Source organism: Lepidochelys olivacea (assembly GCF_965140295.1).
Source record: "Lepidochelys olivacea isolate rLepOli2 genome assembly, chromosome: 4".
In the NCBI taxonomy this organism is placed as follows: Eukaryota; Metazoa; Chordata; order Testudines; family Cheloniidae; genus Lepidochelys; species Lepidochelys olivacea.
Genome location: NC_140414.1, coordinates 65,690,510 through 65,712,217, shown reverse-complemented (window position 1 = coordinate 65,712,217; position 21,708 = coordinate 65,690,510). Strand labels below are relative to the sequence as shown.

The window sequence follows — 21,708 nt, the reverse complement described above, 5'->3', positions numbered from 1 at the left end:
GTTTATTTATTTAAGTGTTTAAGTGTTATAGTAAAACAGCCACCACACTCTCATTTCTAAACCGCTGGGAGTTATAAGCTAGGATTTCCCAATAAAGTGTGCTATGCCAAAAGGTATGAAGATAGCAGCAGATCCAGACTTGTTAGTTCCATGAATATTTAACTTGGCCAAAACCCAAAATGTGTGCAGAACATGCTGCACATACTAGCAATTAATCCTTCATTTTAGACCCAAATCTGCTCCACAAATTTGCTGGTAACCCCATGTTGAGAGCAAAAAGGCCTGCATTAGAAATGCTTGATCATGAAACTGAAGATATATAAAATATCTTTTAAAAAATTAATCCAACATTTAAAACTTCCTGAATTTATGTGTTAAAGTCCTTCCTTTTGGGACACTGTCAGGTTGAGAACTATAGTAGCAAAATCAAAATAGAAAAATATAAAAGCACATCTCTGGTAAGTGGGAACTTTATTAAACTACCAAGTTACTCAGAAATGTATAAATGGTCCATTAAATACATTGTTTGTTTTTACAGACATTTATATATATTTATTTACATTTTCCAAACATATTTAAATTACATTGTTTCAAGCTTACTACCAATAAAAGAGTTTAAAAAAAAAAGTCACCTGCTCTCACAAATGTGTACACAAGGACACACAGAGCTAAGGGACACGCTTTCATATTTAACCCACAAGGGAGGGAAGATCCGAAAGCTTATGAGATTTAAAGCAATATTCACTGAGGTCCTTGCCTGTGAATTAATTATAAAAATTCTCACTTTGAGAGATTCTCACAAGAGGTCCCACGGAACAGCTGATAGTGTTTTGGTATGCTGTCCACAGTGGGATCTGCTTGGTTAAGGGCCACTTGCTTTATTAAAATCATATAGCTAGCTGTACCCAGTTGGTTAGTTGCTAGCCCATGGAAGTGCGTGGACAGGTAGTTAATTCTGAATGAAGTATACACTCCTAATGGAAAGGAGGGGGGTTGGGTGGGGTGGGAGTGATGTATCAGTAGGCAGAGAGATAACTTTCCAAATAGATTTCATTTTATGATTTTTTTAAAAATGAGGTTTCATTCGTAAGTGAATAAAAAGGCAGCTCTTTAAACAACATATTTAGAGACCGTCAGTTTCCCCACACCTACATACATTTCTCTTGGGAAGGCACAGAGCATGTTAAAACAAGTTTTCCCTCATTCTCTGTATCTTAATCTGACATGGTGTTAAAATTTGTTTCTGCAGAAAAAAAGGTATTTTTTTAAAAAAGCTTATGAAACACTAGTTTAAAACATGTCTTTAATTCATCCTTTAGCCACTTTAAACATTCAAAACCACATTTGAAGCAGCCAAAGAAGCTTAATTTACAAAACATTGTCCATGCGTAAGCTGTGTTTCTCCTGCTAAATGCTCCTGTTGACAAAGAAAGGAGGAGGAGGCGGCAGGGAAATGGCTGTTTCGGAGCCATAGCAACATTCAAGTAATTTGATAGTAGATAAACCAGTGGAAATAAGGAATGGTAAGAAAGTGCTCGGCACCAGGTTGCAGCCTTCAAATGTTGAATGCATCACCTTTGATATGTATTATAAATATGGCACTTTTGTATTACCAAAAGCTGGCAAGTTTGCATCTGACTGAAACGAGTCAGAACATGAGTAATTATTATCCCTAACAGCTACTGGTGGTATTTCCAATAGGCGTGACCTCCAGTTGCACTACTACATCCAGCACCAGTCATTTTTTACTATAGTCTACTTGTACGTGCAAGACAATTCTGCCACACTCATGGAGAATAAACTTTCTGCCCAGCAGAGTTTTCCTTCCTTCCTACACAGACAGACACATATACACAATAAGGCATGCCATAAATTCTTCAATGAGGTTAAGACAGCCACAAACAGTGAATGTCCTGTTTCACCATTTTCAGGCCAGCAGTTCCCAGTGTGTCCAATTGCCAGCAATGGACTTTGCAACAGGCACAGATGACTCCCTGAATCCAAGGAATCAAGAGTGACAGAAAGCATCTTCACCAAAGTTCATTTTCTGCACCATTCCAAAGGCGTCGTTTCAACTTTGAATAAAGGAACCAACTAGTGTAACTGCTTAAGCCTTAAAAAAATAAAAAAAAACTGGCCATAACCCCCACCCCCCCTTTTTTTTCTTTTCATGTCACAAAAGCATTTCAATTGGTAGTTTTAAATTCCTTCAAGTTTGTTTTTTTAGCAATGTACTATACCACAAATGCACAAAAGATTTGTGGCACTTGTACTCCACCACAGTAACATTAAATACATTCAAATTCATGCTTACAGGACGAAGACCAGAACAAAAGCAGTTGCTGTCCTCGGATGGTGTACTGTTCATTAGATATCAGGAGATGTTATTAAACAGTGATATTACTGTTTTGGATATTTCACAAGAAATCCAGTGTTTAAACATGTGTTCATATTCCAAGATGTCAAAAACCCCAAACCCTTATTTTAATAATGGTTTAAATATCTTCCCTATTGTGGTCCGGTTTGCATCTTTCAATTTAAGGGACGACTTTTCCATCATCCCTTGTTCCTTTGCTGTAGGTTCCACTTTAACACTGAGAATATCACTATGGTCGGTATTCCTTTTGACAACTCGAGCACTACTTGCTCGTTTTAGGGAGTTTCCAGGATTCTCCTTGGGGATGAGGTCATCAGAGGTTGCTGCTGGCCTCATTCTAGGTAGCCTCTGAGACACTGATCTTGTGATTCTTGGAGTTTTTGAAGAGTTAGGTAGATCCACCTTGGCACTCCTTGAGGAGGAGGCCACTGTGTTCCTTGCAAAGTTTGGTATAGAGGACGGTGTCTTGGGAGCACTGGCTGTCGTGCTTTTGTTAGCATCTGAAAGGGCCTGAGGTTTTACAGTGGAGCGACAAATCTTACTTTCATCTGGTTTTGATCTGGGAATACTTCTGACAGATTTAGAACCTGGCACTTTAAGAGAGCCCTTGCGCTGAACTTGATCCCTCTCAAAATGGGCACTGCTGGAAGTTGCAGTCCCTCGCTGTAATTTTGGCTCCTCTACTGATAAGCTATGCCTGTAAGGAGTTCTTGAAAGGGTTTCTGTTGTGCCTCGGATAGAGTTGCGTCGCGACAGTTGTGTTTCAGTTGTACTGGCCTCTCGAAGTGCTGGTTTGGCTTCTGGCTTTTTCAGACTGCTTGGTGCTTTGTTTGACCTGGAAATGGGCACCACTTTCCTCATACTCACACTTTCAGATGTATTCAAAGTTCTTATTGGTCTGGCAGTAGCTGTCTGGGTAGGGCGAGTGCCACTGGATTTTGAGGAGTTTAGAGATCTATCTTTTAGAGAGTTTCTCTTTGGTCCTAAGGATTCTCTACATTTTACAGGCTTTTCCTTAGGAAAGTTGTGCTTGCTGCTGGAGTCCTCTTTGTCATTTGAGGAAGTATGAAGAGAAATTTCCTTTGCAGAGGATGAATTCAGATTTGATGTGACTGTACTACTCCCATCTCGAGCATCATTTGCACAAGAGTAAGCTCTGCCATCTTGATCTTTCATTTCATTGCCCACTAATTTTAAATCATTTCCTTCTGAACAGTCGAAAGTCAGAGAACAATCAGTAGTAGATATATAGAACGTTGGCCCATGTTCTTTACTGCCAGAAACACTTGTATCCATAGATGTGAGGCCACTACTGGTACGCTCTGAAACTTCATTCTTGCAGCTTGCCACCTTGGCTTGACAATCTTCGGCCTCTCTGGAACTTTTGTAAGAGGACATTGCATCATCATCATCCGCAGTGCTGAGGGAGTGCAAGCTCAAGTCATCTAGAGTCTCTAAGTCTGCCACACCACCGTCTTCTAAGTTTATTAGAGGCATGTCTGCCATAGGTTTTGTTCCTTGAATATCAGACTTATGTAGCCCTTTAACAACTTCAGGTTCCTCAACAGCAAGGGCCCAAGCATTTATAGCTGTTGCTTCCACACCAGGCACACTGGACGGGTGCTGCTTGTTGTCAGTATTCTTTTGTGAGTAACAGAGGTTAGTACTGGTAGAGCCCACCTCCATCTCTTGTAAGTGACTGGGCTGAGCTGAAGGCAACTGAGACAGATCTGCGCTATCCATTTTGGCTTCAAATGCTTGGTGTAAATTCAAGTTATTTAAACTGAGATCTCTAGCCTCTTTGGATTCAGTCAAGTCTATGCTGGGTCTTGCTTGTCGTGTGTTTGCACGAGGAAGGCTGTTGAATTTGTTTGGATCTTCATCCTTGGAGATTTCCAGGAAAGTCAGAAGCTCTCTATCTGCAGTAATCCCTAAGGACAGTCGGGAGCGCCTAGAGCTGGGGTTTCTATTCAAAGGACTTTGAGGTCTCTGCTGCAAGAAAGGTAGAAAATCCTCCAGTCCTTTTTTAGCCAATGTCTGAACATCATTTTCACTGCTACTTCTCCCAAAGCTCCCGAGCTCTCCAGCGGCCCAGGATCGGCGCTTTTCCTCCAGCTCCCTTAATCTCTGCAGTTGGTGAACTTCTTGGCTCTCTCGTTCCCTATTTTCCTGTCAAAGGAAGGAGAGAGAGGAATAAATACACATTTCAGAGTGAAGCATCCCTTATTTCAAAACAAGCTAAACGAGGCCACCCATCCCTTCATTTTTTCCTGCAGTGGTCAGATCCCCACTCAAATCACCATGGCAACTATTGTACCATATGGAGAACAGTTTCCTGCCTAACTAATACAGCTCATTAGACCGGCCAGCATAGGAAGCACTGAAAAACACTATCAGACCCCTGCAGAGACCAAGAATATGAAATGCTAGTTTTTAAGTCCATTTTTAGTAAGTTTTAAGTCAGCAATTTTCACTGCATATGCAAACATTTAAACCAGAAACATTTTAAACATACAATTAATCTCAGCCATTAAAACAATCTAGTTTGATGCTACAAAGATCCATATGGCCCCCTGGATTCATTCCATCTTTCTGGACTTGACGTATCAGAGAGCTTGTACTCAAACACTCCAGTTGCAATTGTTCCTCGACAGGTGGCATTCTATAGCTAAGTTCCTATGAACTCCACAGTGGCATAGCCCCAGATTCTGTGGCAGTCTAGTGCAGGAGGCAGGGAATTCTGTGGCAGAGACTTCAATGAGTTATACATGCAAGTGATACTCGAATCAGCACATTTAACTTCTGTTCTTTATTTTGATAATAAATTCAGTGTTACGTTGTCCCCACATTCAATATTGAGTATATTAATATATTGTCAATATATAAATCTGCAACAACAGCAGAGGGTTGTTTGGGGCAGGCTCAATGTTTTTCTGCTAAAATCACTGGCAGTGAAATAGTTAAAGACCAGCATCTAAATGGTCACTGTTAGATTTCATATTTAAACGATTAAAGCCTTATCTGCACTATATATATATATATTTATTTTTTTGAAACATGTGCACCTATTCCTAATACCACTGCAACTGCACAATGGAGCAAATGCTAGTATAGACAAGGTACTGATGACAGCCATCATTTCCCACTATGTTGCTAAAACCTAATCAGAGGAGGGCTATGCAGCAACATTTAAAGACAAAAACAAACCACACACACCAGCGTTCATATGGAGGTTTGTCTACTCTAGTGCTTCTTCTGTTGCTACCACAAGAGGAACTGCACCCATGGTAGCAACTGCAATGGCATGAAATTTTTTCAGAAAAAACGAAAAAAATTAGTGTGGACATAGTCTTCAATGGGTGGAGCAGTTCATAACTCTCTGAGCTATTTTTCAGACTCAAGAAGATCAGATAGCCTCGGAAAGACCTACAACAATGTTCTTCAAAATCGAACTCTCTTTTTAAAAAAAGGGAACGCTTGGATGTTGGAACAAAATTCTGGGGCAAAGGGTTTATTCCATGACAATGGAATGTACTAAATCCTGCCCTTAGGCGGATCTCAATGAAGACGGATCAACTTTAAATAATCACTTTCTAAATATGAATTGGTTAAAAATAATTGCATATAATATACCTAATAGTGGAGTCATCCTTCAACGGTCTATGGTTTTACTAATTATTTCCCTTTAAAAAAATATACATCTTTTTAAGGAACTTTACAAATTGTTACCATACACTTTGTTTTAAATGTTTCATTGCATGATATTTCTCTCCATTTTTCTATTTGGTAAGGTTACACATTGAACTTTCTTACCCCAACCAAGATATACTTTTGGGGATTTTCTTATGCTATATCTACAAACATGACAAACTCAGACATTTTCAAAACATATTAATATTCAAAAAACTTCCAAATGCAATTCTTCTTCTGATCCAGTGCACTCTGAGTATCAAATGAATATCTTCTGTCCTCGGTCTATTTTGCTGTGTGTCTACATGCTGCATTTTTTCCCCACAACTATAACCTCTTATATTTTTTGGAACCATTCCTCTGTTTTTGGGCTGTTTCTTATCCAGCACGAGAGGCTACCATTAGTCTAGTGGCTACTAGCAAATATGAAATTAATTATTCATTTCTTTGAGTGTGACCTTTTCCATGGGAAAAAGCCTGGAGTATCACCAGTGGTTAATAAACATCAAACAATTTGTAATGTTTGGTTACAAAATGCATCCCAATACATGAATAATTGCACATGTCCTTTATATGCATAAAATCAGCTCTTTCATTTATCCAAACTCATGGTTTTGTATTATAAGTGCACACATGCACACACTAACCAGGCTGGTGTAGAGTACTACAAAACAGTATTTTTAAACAAAATATTCTTTTATCATGCTACACACAGAGATTGCAGACCCTCTCTTCCAAACTGAAGTTTATTTCCCTGGTGTAATTTGTCAACCCTACTATATATGATAAAATGTCAAAAGGATTTGGATATTTTGTGAGAACTTGTCAGCAAGTAATAAATTACTTTTTAAATTTGCTATCCATCCAGAAGTCACCACTTTTATAAAGTTAACTTTCTATATAAAACAGCTTTCTAGAAAATTGGAAAACAATGCTAGATTGAAGGTGCTGATACCAGAGGAGACTGTGCCAGTTAAAGTTGGATTTCATTTATTTAATTTAAAAAAACAAAACAAAAAAAAAACCCTAGAGAGAAATCTCTTTAGTATACAACTGGCTAGTTGTGTTTATTCTATGACTTTCCCAATCTTGAAAGCTCTCTGTTCACGATTGGGGATAAAGTCTGGATTATTTGCAATGGATGTCACTGCAAAAGAAGACATCTAATCTCTAGCTCTATCCCAAATGCAAAGGGTGGCTTGCCTTTGCCAAAAGGGTGGGTTCACATTTCTGGAGGGCAGAATTTTTATTACATTATTAATCCATCAGAGCCTAGCAATATTCACACGACTAAAAAAATTATCTACTGTGCTGTCAACACAGAATGACAGAATATATGAGTTAGAAGAACAGAAGAAGGGGAAAAGTCAGACTTTACAAATTGCTGTCAAATGCACAAAGTAAACAAACAAACAAAAAATTTTTATCTAGTTTATTCCAATGTAATTATCTTAAGGGTCACTTATAACAGAACGCAGAACTTTTTTTTTGCTTTTGTTGTTGCCAGAAATGCAATTCAGGTTGATGATATTCCTTTAATATTGAAGTACCCTGTACAGGCTAAACAGAATAAGGATTGGTCTGAGATATTATACATTTTGAATTAGTTTTGTTCAATATAATCCCAATTCAGACTACTTAAGCAGGTGAGTAGTCACACTGAAGGCAATGGGACTACTCCAGATGGTTAAATTATTTGTTATGAACTTGGGTATTGTATATCTGTTTTATTTATGTGTATTTATAAGCCAGGAGTATCGTTCAGATCTTCATGTCCCATCCAACAGTACTTTCTAGTGGATTTTTAATATGCCAATGTCAAACGGTTACTTAATTGGAAGTTGCCTGTTTATACCATTATACAGCACTGTAGGGGAAAATAGGCATGATGCATTGGATTAAATGAGACAAAGAACATATTTATGTACACAAAGCTGTCCCTGGAAAAAAGCAAAGCTGCCAATGACAAAAGTGGAGCAAAGGCTACAGAGGCTGCTTTCTGTTAGTCTGCTTTTCCATATCTCCCCCCAACAAGGCCACAAAGAGTCTGCATGGTACCAAAAACACCACTTAATGCCTTCCTCTGGAGGGAGAAAGAATGCAAGTCAGAGACAGGGAATTTTTACAGACTTGTAAAGAGGGTGAGGGAGGAAGCTATCTTACAATGACACTTAGATGACTGGCCCGACATGCCTCTAAATACTCTAATTGGTTGGTAACAAAATATTTGGGGCAGCAAAACGTTTGACTTAATTATTGGATTGGCTACAAGCCTGGGAGAGGTAGCTATTTTCCAGTTTGCTTAGAGCAACAAAAGCCCTAGAAATGGGCAATTTGCCACATGACATTAATTCAAACAAATATGTCAAATATTATGGGGATGTTAGCAGTCTTAGATCACATAAGAATAAAAGATTTATTTTAACTGAAAGAGAATGTGTTTTCATTCTCCTTACCTTAACAGCCTTGTTGAACTTTATACAGAAGTCCCTGAATATCTGAAAGCACTCATCCAGTTTCATGGTTTCTTTGTCTTCACAGAAAAAGTCAATAAGTGTATTTCCTTGCTCCTGTAATTCTCGTTTCCAGTATTCTAGCTCTTTTAGTTCTTTTACAGCAAACTGCAGTAAAACATATACATTGTAAGCTAGACATATTAAGAACTTATACACCTGATAGATATAGTAGGTGCTGATGAAATCTATATTCCCATCTACCAGCTATCACAGAGTCCAATAAATCAGGACTTTGAGAGTAACATCTTACAGTGTAAAAGCAGACTTGTTGCCATTTCAGTGAAGTGAGAAAGAAAAAGAAAAAAGATAAAACAAAACAGTAATTCCAACGAGCAAGATGTATCACTAGACGAAGGATTAATCTAATCGCCTTTTATGATGAGATTACTGGTTCTGTGGATGAAGGGAAAGCAGTGGATGTATTGTTTCTAGACTTTAGCAAAGCTTTTGACACGGTCTCCCACAGTATTCTTGTCAGCAAGTTAAGGAAGTATGGGCTGGATCAATGCACTATAAGGTGGGTAGAAAGCTGGCTAGATTGTCGGGCTCAACGGGTAGTGATCAATGGCTCCATGTCTAGTTGGCAGCCGGTGTCAAGTGGAGTGCCCCAGGGGTCGGTCCTGGGGCCGGTTTTGTTCAATATCTTCATAAATGATCTGGAGGATGGTGTGGATTGCACTCTCAGCAAATTTGCGGATGATACTAAACTGGGAGGAGTGGTAGATACGCTGGAGGGGAGGGATAGGATACAGAAGGACCTAGACAAATTGGAGGATTGGGCCAAAAGAAATCTGATGAGGTTCAATAAGGATAAGTGCAGGGTCCTGCACTTAGGACGGAAGAACCCAATGCACAGCTACAGACTAGGGACCGAATGGCTAGGCAGCAGTTCTGCGGAAAAGGACCTAGGGGTGACAGTGGACGAGAAGCTGGATATGAGTCAGCAGTGTGCCCTTGTTGCCAAGAAGGCCAATGGCATTTTGGGATGTATAAGTAGGGGCATAGCGAGCAGATCGAGGGACGTGATCGTTCCCCTCTATTCGACATTGGTGAGGCCTCATCTGGAGTACTGTGTCCAGTTTTGGGCCCCACACTTCAAGAAGGATGTGGATAAATTGGAGAGAGTCCAGCGAAGGGCAACAAAAATGATTAGGGGACTGGAACACATGAGTTATGAGGAGAGGCTGAGGGAGCGGGGATTGTTTAGCCTGCAGAAGAGAAGAATGAGGGGGGATTTGATAGCTGCTTTCAACTACCTGAAAGGGGGTTCCAAAGAGGATGGCTCTAGACTGTTCTCAATGGTAGCAGATGACAGAACGAGGAGTAATGGTCTCAAGTTGCAGTGGGGGAGGTTTAGATTGGATATTAGGAAAAACTTTTTCACTAAGAGGGTGGTGAAATACTGGAATGCGTTACCTAGGGAGGTGGTAGAATCTCCTTCCTTAGAGGTTTTTAAGGTCAGGCTTGACAAAGCCCTGGCTGGGATGATTTAACTGGGAATTGGTCCTGCTTCGAGCAGGGGGTTAGACTAGATGACCTTCTGGGGTCCCTTCCAACCCTGATATTCTATGATTCTATGAAAAGCAAAACAAGGGGTTTCAAACTTTAACTCTGAATTTTAATCTCCCCCCACCCCAAATTTCTGACTAGATTTTGATTGTATTTAAATACTATAGCATTTTGAAACATACACAAGGTCTGAGGGTCTTCCATGAAGGATAGCTCCGTGCTTTGAGCATTGGCCTGCTAAACCCAGGGTTGTGAGTTCAATCCTCGAGGGGGCCATTTAGGGATCTGGGGCAAAAACTGAGGATTGGTCCTGCTTTGAGCAGGGGGTTGGACTAGATGACCTCCTGATGTCCCTTCAAACCCTGATATTCTATGATTCTATGAGGAAGTTGCTCAGATACCACAGTGATGGGCATCAGTGTAAGAACCTAAATAAGAATCTATATAATGTTTTACCCAAGCATTTAAGGAAAAGCAGGAATGGACTTAGACACATTTTAAATCCAAGCCATTTTTTCAAGGAATTGACAAAATAAAAGTTAAGTCTAACAACCACTAAAGGCAAACTAGTGTTTGAACAAGCTTAGGATACCACAATATTGATCTAAAAAATATTAACTGGATTATCTTACCCTCCCTCTTTTTTCTTGTATCTATTTACATATATATTTGTATATATGTAAATAGATACAAATAATGTCATCAGCTCTTTTATTAGTTTAATTTAGATGATGAAAGAACAACAGTCTTAAAAGTATAACAAAAAGACGAAAAAAATGCCAGAAATATTAAAAACAACCTACTAAACAAAATTGCTGTATAAAGTAGCAGTTTGTATCAAGAGCCTAAGACTTTATATAGAGGGTGTGGGGATTTTTTTTTTTTTTCGGGTGGGGGAAAATTACTGTAGGAATAAATCTTTGCTTGTCAGTCTTCACACACACACACCAAAGCAAACAAAAGCTGGATTTAAGATAAACAGGACAACTGACATGCATGGATAATTAGCTCTACCACATATATTAGTAGCTTATTCACAGGGATGACATAATGTAAGATGACTTATCTGTGTAGTTATTGCCCATAATTTCAAAAATGGAAGCATTATGTAAAGTATATATTTGTAAAGTGAAAAATGGTTCAAAGATTCCACTTGGCATTTGTCCTAAGCAAGGTTTTAATGGTACATAAAGCTAGCTATTAAAATAAAAAACATGTTAAAACACAACATTAAGGAGTCTTAATGCAGTGGATAAAAGCTAAGAATTCAGAGTGAGGGCAACTACTCCATTCTTAACCCTGAAGTTCCTGACAAACCTTAGTTCCTGACAAAGTGCAATGGCTAATCCATTAACAGCTTCTGTAAATTTAAATCACAACTGCCTTAACAAGTTTCTTGGTAAATACTGTATTCTTATTTGCAATATTTATACAAAAAATATATATATAAAAAAGACAGACACACTCTTACACTTCATTGAAACCCAAGTATAGATTCTTCCACTCATCATTACCCGCTAAAAGGTGTTACATGACATGTGTCAAGATTGTTTCAAAAGTTAAGTACTCTGTTTATTTACATACAAAAAAAATTACTGGGAAAACCAAATAAAACCACCACCCAAGAACGATTGTGGGGCTCACACTAGAAGTATATGTTAAGGGTTAATCCACAGCAAATCTGTTAAACATACAAATTGCTAAAAACACCCCTTCAATCTCCCAACAACTAGAGGTTGAAATGCTCAATGTTATCTCAACTAAAACTGGCATGCTTCAGCATAACAAGTTGGTAAGAATCTAGCTTCTGCGTGTTAAATACAAAGCAGTAGAACAGTGCAAATAATCTGATATTCTAACCACTGATCTTCATCAGCCATTTCACGATAGTTAAACATGCTTGCCTGATTAGCCCTTAAGGCAACACACATCCAATATTTTTTCCTCTAAACAGCGTAGTCCTTTATAAACTCATATTTGACAAACACAGTAGTGCAGCGTGAGCAGCTCTGAAGGGATGATTTATGATGAGACAGACATATTAAAGTGAATCTACTGCCTGTTAACACATCCATGCAAATTATGGTAAACTGAGAAACACTGCTGCATTGAAGTGACAGTAACACATTACCAGGGATATTCTACAAACCTGGATAAAACCTTCCATCTGGTGAAAAAGTCCTGGGTCCTGCTGAATATTGTCTTTAAGAGATCTTGTCTTGGCAGATAGAGAATGAAGTTCTGCTTCTATATTATCAATGGATAATCTAAAAAATAGCATATACAGAGAGCACTTACTGAGAGAAAGGAGTTGCCCATTGTTAGGTGTTGCATGCTTCATAAATTTGTCATAATACACCACCTGTACATCAAACAAGACCTGCCTGCTTGGTAAACCTTCCCAGAGCAGAAGGTAAGAGTTAGCAGAAAAATCTGCTTATTTTTCCTTATTTGCAATGTTGAAAGGTTCCCTAAGCTTTCTTACAGGATATTCCTTCAGGAAGTCACAGCAATGCAGGCAGCTCAAAGAGCCACAAGTTCCCTTCAGCCAGCAGCCATGATGTTTCATCCTTCTACCATATTACCTGCATAGTTGCAACACACCCCTTCACACCACTTATGTGATGTGGCTGCTAAACAGACACACTCCTGATCAGTACACAGCCTAGTGCAAGTTACAGACGAATCTCCCCCTCTGCAGGTTTCATGCATTCTTCCTGGGGCATCATTGCTCACTATTCAGAGCAGTGCAACAGGCCTAAGACTCACAGAAATAGCCCTGTTCTTATGGAATCTGAGCCCCTTTGTGTTTGAAGGCCCAGCTCCTACAGTTTTTGCAGCCCTACTTGCAAATTAGTAGCAAGCGACTGAGTCTCTCAACCACCTCAGCAATAGATCTTTCCGGGTAAGTCCCACAGGGAGATGGTATTACCCCAACACAGTGAGTTCAATACCACCACAGAATTTTAGTCTCACTTTAGGAACTGAAGCATTAGTAATGTCTCCCAGATGGCCCAACATTACTGACTGCATACACTTATTCTGGTTGGAGTGCATTTCACCAGTAGCATGATTTTAATTGCTGTCACTGCTTTTTTACAGGTATGTGAACTGCAGTCCCCATGAATGCTACCCAGAGTACACAGGGCTGGTGATGATGGCAGCAGCACCTATAATTATTAGCACTAGAGCAGGGAGTCTACATATCTATGGGTATGAGGTAGGCTATTTTTCCTCAGTATCCTTCTTCTCCACTAATACACTCCCTGCTTCAGCGAAGATCACAGATGCTTCAGAGATCTGCATCCCAGTGCATTGCAGAACCTTTAGCATAGCAAAAAGTCTGTAGGTGACACGGGTTGCATTCTGCAGGCCTATAAAAGAGAGCAGTAAGAAAATGCAAGAGAACTAAATTAACAGAGGGCACTACAACAAATGTGTGCTTTTGAAGATTTTGGGGGTTTATCAGCAGCTTGTACTAGCGAGTTTTTGATCTTATTCATGTCCAATGGTTATAATGTGTTTTGGTTTGTTTCATTTTTGTCTCACCATTGGTTTTAGTCAGATTAAATGACAAATGTTATGTTGCAAATTGGACCTGTCCAAAAAACAGTCTTTTCCCTCCCATGAAAAATTTTGTATTGGGGAGGGGGGAAACTTTCACCCAAATGGGATAAGGAGGTCAAAAATTCTAAATATTTCACAGGAGGGAAAAGACAGGGGAAAAAAAAAAATCTATTTTGGGTGAGCCAAAATGGAAGTTGTCTGCTTACTCCCTGGGAAGCCTGGGCTCCTCAGCAGTCTGCCAGACAGGTTGCCGAGGAGTCAACGGCAAGACAGAAGGAAGCCAGGCAGGTTTCCATCAGAAATTTCCAGTCAGGTCTATTATGAACAGATTCGCAGTACCTTCCCTCAGGGGATCTCAAAGTACTTTACAGACATTAAATTAAGACTCAGTATATCCATGAGATATGAACTCTCTCTATTTTACAGATGTGGAAAGAAGTTAAGCCCAAAGTTGAAGACAGAGATGATGGCCAGGATTACAACTCAGCGGTTCCTAGCTTCCAGTTCTATGCTCGAAATCATACACTGCCTCGTAAAAGTACATATATAGTTTAGCCAGGTATGAATTAATGTTACCTGTAGAATTATACAATTCAAGGCCTCAGGTTGAAAACTTTACTTAACCCCAGGTATTATAGTTTTCTTCTATACACAGAATGAATACAACATGTTCATTCACAAGCATAATCTTCCTTCCCTCTACCACCTAAGAGAACTCAAGTTTGGGGACTCAAGTTTGTAAAGTAAGTTCATATATTACAAGAATGGGGTGGTCCAGTATTTTGAATGTCCCATAAACCCTATAGTAGAGTGTGTATTATGGAGGGAGGATCTCCAGGACAAAAAGGGAGGGGGTATTGCAAAAATGGGGAAATGTAATCTGTAGAGGAAGCGAGAGCCACTAGTAATCTTTATTAGTGTATGTGGTACCAGATCTGGAAAGAAAGGTACTATACCAACCCAACAGATATCTGGAAGTTATTCTATAGAACAGCAGTAACAGTAACATGACACTATTTTAAAAACATGCCCTGAAGGTTGATCTGTTAAAAGTAATATATATGCATTTACCTAGTTGAACATTGTATTGACAAAGGCAAAAAACCCCTATAAAAATCAATTAATAAAAACCTCTAAACCTGAAGGAAGAAGAAAAGGAGTACTTGTGGCACCTTAGAGACTAACCAATTTATTTGAGCATGAGCTTTCGTGAGCTACAGCTCACTGAAGGCAAACTTCTGTTTGCAAATGAAAATGAAGCCCTGAAAGCAATGGTAAACACTTGTAAAGATCTCAGTTTTAATGCCAAAGCTTTGTAAATGTGCTTCTGTGCTTCACAAAAAGAAGACTCATGTCTCTTTCTAACAAGTTCTCAGTTTTCTTTGCTCACCTGGCTGCATCATGAACGTGCCGTAATTTTTCTGAAAAGGTTAGAAGAACCACATCTTTCTTTTGTGCTTCCTAAAATTAAAAAACAAACAACGTCCCTTTCACATTCCATTACCCTGCTAAAATCTAAGTAAAGACTGTTTCTAAAGCTTTGGCAAAGGCATTTAGTTTCTATATTGCCACTGCTGCTAGGTTCTATTTTTCATTCAGTTCAAATGAGTGAATTATTGGAAAAAAGCCTCACTTAAAGGTGGACAAGGATCAGACCTAGAGAGAGTTTAAACAATTTCCATTTCACAGCACACAGATAATAGTACCTTCTTCCACTGAAAACAATCCATGTGCATTAAGAGAGAATCTTAGGTAAGGGCAATTGACTAATGCCAATTGTTTGGGCTAATGCAATATTTCCTGCCTAAACATCACCTAACACTTATGTTGTTAGCCGAAGGTGTCTTGCTGATGTGAAAGCTGTTAAACCAGTCTGCACGCAGACAATGAAAAAAATCACAAGTGGAAGTATTTCAATCTTTTCCATTCCATGGAGGGAAGGTAAATTTGGTCAAGACAGTGACCCCAGGTGCATTTCAAATTCATTCCAATTGGAAAAGGAAAAAAGGCAAAAAACCCCTAAGGAGCTGCAAAAGATTTGATAGCTTTAAAAAAATCTAACAAGTCAAGCAGCGCAATGAAATAGAACATTTCTCCACAGAAGTTTTAATAGAAAGAAGTTTTTATCAAAATTGACAGCTCCTTTAACAAAGTATCCCAGGACTTGAATAGCAGGGGATGTTACACTTGAAGAACTAGATGGGGAATTTTTTTTTTTTTTTTTTAAACACAATACCAGAAAGTTTCTGCTGAAGATTTAATTAGTCTTTATATTTGTTCAGTTTTCTGTGGATGGGATCACAATACACAGGTAAGCTAGCGGAATGTGCGGAAGCAAAGAGGGAACGGTTAAGGACCAGAAACTTAAGGTTTACCCTCTTATTGTACGGCACATATCTCTTCCACTCAACTAAAACAAACTATCAGTCATCCGTGCCTCCCCTAATTAGATTATAACAGTTATTCTCAAAGATGGTAGTTTTTACATACCAAAGCAACAAAATGCAGCAGATTCATCCCAGGTTTGTTTGCTTTTGTGTCTGCCAGCTTGAGCAGTGACGAGAGTTTAAAGCCAACTGCATTGCCAGCATAACCCCCCTAGAGAGGAAAAGAGACAGAGAAGGCATGTGACATCAGTGGACTGCAATAGTCAATCAGGCCTCTTCATTTTGATGCACACTTACTGCATTCATAATATTCCCAGCCTGAAGGACCAAGTGTAATATGGAATGTAGTTCCTCACATGACATTAACTCTGTAAAGAAACAAACAGAAAGTTGCAGTCTGGAGGCTGTTTGTTAGAAATATATGTAGTGTGTATATTATACATAGATTGTCAGTTACCAAAGTCCATTTCATCCTCAAGCTCATAAAAGGTGTGAATTTTTTTATTTTTTTAATTTATTTTTTACAGGAAACTACAATTAACTGAAAGGTCATGGGAGAAAATGACATTATATAATCCAAAGTCACTGCTTCCATAATGACAGAATATCATTGACAGTTGGCAAACCACAAAGTATACGTTCAGACCTTAGCTCAGCTAGTATAATGTTTCCAAGGCAACCACCAGTAGCTCAGGAAACATTTGGGGTCTAATCCTGCCCAGCGCTGAGTGTCTCATAAGAGCTGCCAACAACCCTCACCTCCCACTAACTTCAGAATGAAGCAAGTGTACTTAGCACCTTGCAGGAACTGTTCAATGTCTGACAGGATTGGGACCTTGATTACTAAAGTTTGTATATAAAAATAATTGGTTGGGTCTGAAAAGGTGTACGGCAAGTACAACTTTCCTTATTTACCCCTCCTCCCCCCACCCTGCAGGCTTTCTGCATAATCAAAAGACAGTGAGTTACAATAAAGACAGCTCTGAGACACCAAAGATAGAATATAAGGCTACATTAAAACGTCATACAGACAGTAATACGAAATAAAACTTCTTAATAAAAACTCTTATAATAAAAGCTTATTTCCTACATATTCTACTTTTGCAAAACACAACAGTACTTTAGATGAAAATATACATGGACATTTTCAACAAGATTCAACTTAACATACAAGTATGTGCTTAGAAACTATCATAAGAAATACCTTAGAAATAAGAGAAATAGAGCTATGGAGCTGTGAAGAGTTAATAAAATTAGTATTCTACAAATGCTGTAGAGCAGTGGTTCTCAAAGCCAGTCAGCCGCTTGTTCAGGGAAAGCCCATGGCGAGCCGGACCAGTTTGTTTACCTGCCGCGTCTGCAGGTTCGGCCGATCGTGGCTCCCAGCGGTCGCGGTTTGCTGCTCCAGGCCAATGGGGGCTGTGGGAAGCGGCACGGGCCAAGGGATGTGCTGGCTGCCCTTCCCGCAACCCCCATTGGCCTGGAGCGGCGAACCGCGGCCAGCGGGAGCTGCGATCGGCCAAACCTGCGGACGCGACAGGTAAACAAACTGGTCCGGCTCGCCATGGGCTTTCCCTGAACAAGCGGCTGACTGGCTTTGAGAACCACTGCTGTAGAGTAAAAGATCTTTGCAAATTTGCAAGGTATTCACAGCATGGGAATAAACACTATAGAGAATTTTATTTTATAAGGTTTGATGAATATCTAGCCATTCATAGTAAAATGTGGAACACTTAAATTGTAGAAGGCTTAAAATAAACACACTTGCAATCAGTGCACTGTGAAAATTTTTTTTTTAAGAAAAGACATTATATTGCTCCAAAATTAGCATTATTTAAATTATCCTGTTTTTAACGGTTTAATCCAACATGCTAATCTGTCATTATGGAAGCAGTCAGAAGTGGTACCTCTCAAACCACTTTGTTCGGTGTTAGCAGCCTGCCAGAACACAAGGTAATTAAAAATGTTTTGATACAAAAAGCTTTATACAAGGAAGCATTTTATAGCAAGAGGCAGAAAAGAATGTGCAAGTGGATATAAAAGTCTATAAACTAAGAAGAGAAGTCAGCCTGCAAAGATGGCACACCGGACGAGCCCATCTTTACTACAGTTGCTACCCTGTCAAGTGACAGTTACAACATACCGTATATACTCGTTCATTAGCCCGTTCGTTTATAAGCCAACCCCCAAGATGGATAGGTATAAATAGTAAAAACCGTATGACCCTTTCATAAGACGACCCTATATTTCAGGGGTTGGCAAACTTTGGCTCCCGGCCCATCAGGGTAAGCCGCTGGTGGGTCGGGACATTTAGTTTACCTGCTGCGTCTGCAGGCATGGAGCCCCTCAGCTCCCTGTGGCCGCTGTTTGCCATTCCCAGCCAATGGGAGCTGCGGGAACGCTCCAGGTAAACAAAACGACAATGTATTAGATATTCAATTCAATGATTTCATAGAGTTTAAAATCATCAAATTTTGGTGTAGACCCATTTATAAGCCGACCCCTGCTCTTTGATGCGTCACTTTTTTACCAAAAATATTTGGCCTATGAACGAATATATATGGTAGTTCAATTTTGCAGTGTACATGGACCTTTATCAATTGACTTGCTTGTAAGTCCCCAGTTAAACTCTCAGCATTAGCAAGATACAACAGGCTTTTTTGCCAAAAATTTACAGCCATTACTACCACCAATTCAGCTCTACCACTGGAAGCATTAGTGTAGACAAGGCTCCTGCAGCTGGACACTTTGACTACTGTGTTGTCTAACACTGCTTGGGGCAGATATGAGCAATGCTCCTGTGGCTTTCAATGTGTTTACCAGTCTTCCCACACTAAGGATCAGAGTAAATGGGCAACACAGGGATTAGGTGAAAGTCAGAATCATAGGAAGGAGCAAAACCAGAAAATTAAGAAGTTAATTATTTTGCATTAGATTAAGAGAGAGAACTTAAGAATGGCCCTAGTGGGTCAGACCAAAGGTCTATCTAGCCCAGTATCCTGTCTTCCAACAGTGGGCAGTGCCAGGTGCCCCAGAGGGAATGAACAGAACAGGTAATCATCAAGTGATCCATCTCCTGTCACTCATTCCCAGCTTCTGGCAAAGAGAGGCTAGGGACACCATTCCTGCCCACCCTGGCTAATAGCCATTGATGGACCTATCCTCCATGAATTTATCTAGGTTTTTTGAACCCTGTTATGGTCTTGGCCTTCACAACATCCTCCGGCAAGGAGTTCCACAGGTTGACTGTGCATTGTGTGAAGAAATACTTCCTTTTATTTGTTTTTAATCTGCTGCCTATTAATTTCATTTGGTGACCCCCTAGTTCTTGTGTTATGAGAAGTAGTAAACAACACTTCCTTATCTACTTTCTCTACACCAGTCACGATTTTATAGACCTCAATCATATCTCCCCTTAGCTGTTTCTTTTCCAAGCTGAAAAGTCCCAGTCTTATTAATCTCTCCTCATACGGAAGCCGTTCCATACACGTAATAATCTTTGTTGCCCTTTTCTGAACCTTTTCCAATTCTAATATATCTTGTTTGAGATGTGGCGACCACATCTGCACACAGTATTCAAGATGTGGGCATACCATGGATTTATATAGAGGCAACATGATATTTTCTGTCCTATTATCTATCCCTTTCTTAATTATTCCCAGCATTCTGTTTGCTTTTTTGACTGCCGCTGCACATCGAGTGGATGTTTTCAGAGAACTAGAGAGAGAAAGCAGAAGGCAGGACTTAATTAGGATTTGGGTTCCTGGACCAAAGGAGCAACATATCACCAGCACTCTGGTGCCTGTAAAGTTTAGAAAATAGGGAGTTCAGAAGAACAGAAGGAAATGGATCTATAAGAGATTACATGAGAATCCATTAGGATAATTATTTCAGTCAACCAATATTGCCATCTTACAGACAGCTTTACCAGGCATAGAGGAATGTGAAAGAGATGCAGTAACTTCGGGATCTTTGGCCCTGGGAGCAGAGTAAAAATTCAACAGACACACCCTTATGGAATGTGTCAGAGGCTAGTTAGCGTCCTTTAAATAGCTACTAGGTACCTGAAATTCAAGATCTAGTCTCTACAATGCAGATTGATTAATCTGCTTGCAAAAACAAGAATGTAATGCATGTCAAAGCATGTTTAATTACCTTTCGTAGCTGTTCTTATAATTGCCATGTCTTTCTGCAGAGAAGTACAAGAAGGTGTGAATTCTCTCTTTAGCACCATAGCTTCAATCCGAAGAGAATAGCTGGAACATAAATAAACCTAGCTTTAAAACAGAGAGCCAAAAAAAGAGAGTTTGCCATGAATAGAATAAACCTAGTACCTCCTTACTTTGGCACCTGGATTAGTAAATACATAAAGTAATCAGCTTGACACAGTTTTGCTACATCTCCATCAAAGGCTTTTAATTTCTTTACCTAGAAGAGAAAAAGAGAAAATAATAAAACAGCTTAATCTAAAGTCAAGATTAAAGATGAAAGTAAAAGAATACACCTTTACTGAAGAGAAGCAAATTTAACTTAAAGAATTAGTCAGTTCAGTTACTTGCTTTAGGGGAGTCTTGAAATCAGAGTTCCCTTTCAGAAAAATGAAAACCAATTGCACCTCCTTCAATCCCAACATGTGCAAGGCAGCACAGGGGGACACCTGCAAGTCATTATTATATGCCTCTCATACCTCCATAACTAGTCCTGTGCGCCATCTTGCCGGAGCACACAAAAAGAGAAAGACGTGGTCATGATGTTTGCGAGAATAGTGCCCCAGTTTCCATGAGAATTAGGTTCTTTCATTTTTGATTGCTCATTTTGCGATTCTCCGTTGTAAGCAGGTGAATTTCCTGTCTGACAGGTGCCAACTATTCAGGTGATCACAAGTCTGGCATACTGGATGTATGCTTGAAAGTTAACAGTGTTCAGTGCTTACAGAACTAAGATGATTTAGCAATATATTACAATTGTAATAAAAGTGTGTAGTTAAGTTGCAATATATTTTCATCGCATACATGCTTTCACTCATTGCTTTCTCTACAATTCTCTTTCGGGGTGAGACTTCATATTCTTGGTCTCAATCTAAATGTGAATTTGTGGGAGGTTTTATCTTATTTTGAAATATTGAAGCCAAATCCAGATAGTCATTTTAAAGTATTTGGATGTGGCTGGAAAGATAATTTAAAATGTAAAGGAAACAATTTTTTTTAAAAGCTCAAATTTAGAACCTTATGTGAGGCTAGCCGTCCATGAGGATTGGTCACCTATACAGGTTTGGGAAGAAGAAAAAAAAGAAGAAGAAGATACAGTATTACAACCACGGTTCCCTAACATGGTTATTATCTGGTTTCAGAGTAGCAGCCGTGTTAGTCTGTATTCGCAAAAAGAAAAGGAGTACTTGTGGCACCTTAGAGACTAACACATTTATTTGAGCATAAGCTTTCGTGAGCTACAGCTCGCTTCATCGGATGCATTCAGTGGAAAATACAGTGGGGAGATTTATATACACAGAGAACATGAAACAATGGGTGTTACCGTACACACTGTTACAGTGTTACACTGTGTTACAGTGTGTACGGTAACACCCATTGTTTCATGTTCTCTGTGTATATAAATCTCCCCACTGTATTTTCCACTGAATGCATCCGATGAAGCGAGCTGTAGC

The 21,708-nt window shown here is 39.4% G+C and overlaps 1 protein-coding gene across 2 annotated transcripts in view; it reads right to left on the bottom strand.

Annotated features, from left to right (window-relative positions):
• Positions 1-454: 454 nt before the first annotated feature.
• FHDC1 (FH2 domain containing 1) overlaps positions 455-21,708 on the bottom strand; it is a 51,028-nt gene continuing 29,774 nt past the window's right edge. For both annotated transcript variants that reach the window (XM_084626711.1, XM_084626712.1), the window contains exons 5-12: positions 20,389-20,474; positions 20,202-20,302; positions 16,344-16,414; positions 16,150-16,257; positions 15,050-15,120; positions 12,242-12,359; positions 8,524-8,688; positions 455-4,546 (exon numbers count right to left, since the gene is read on the bottom strand). In XM_084626711.1, the coding sequence (XP_084482837.1) occupies positions 2,480-4,546; positions 8,524-8,688; positions 12,242-12,359; positions 15,050-15,120; positions 16,150-16,257; positions 16,344-16,414; positions 20,202-20,302; positions 20,389-20,474 (2,787 nt within the window). In that variant the 3' untranslated portion in view covers positions 455-2,479. The remainder of the gene's footprint in view (positions 4,547-8,523; positions 8,689-12,241; positions 12,360-15,049; positions 15,121-16,149; positions 16,258-16,343; positions 16,415-20,201; positions 20,303-20,388; positions 20,475-21,708) is intronic.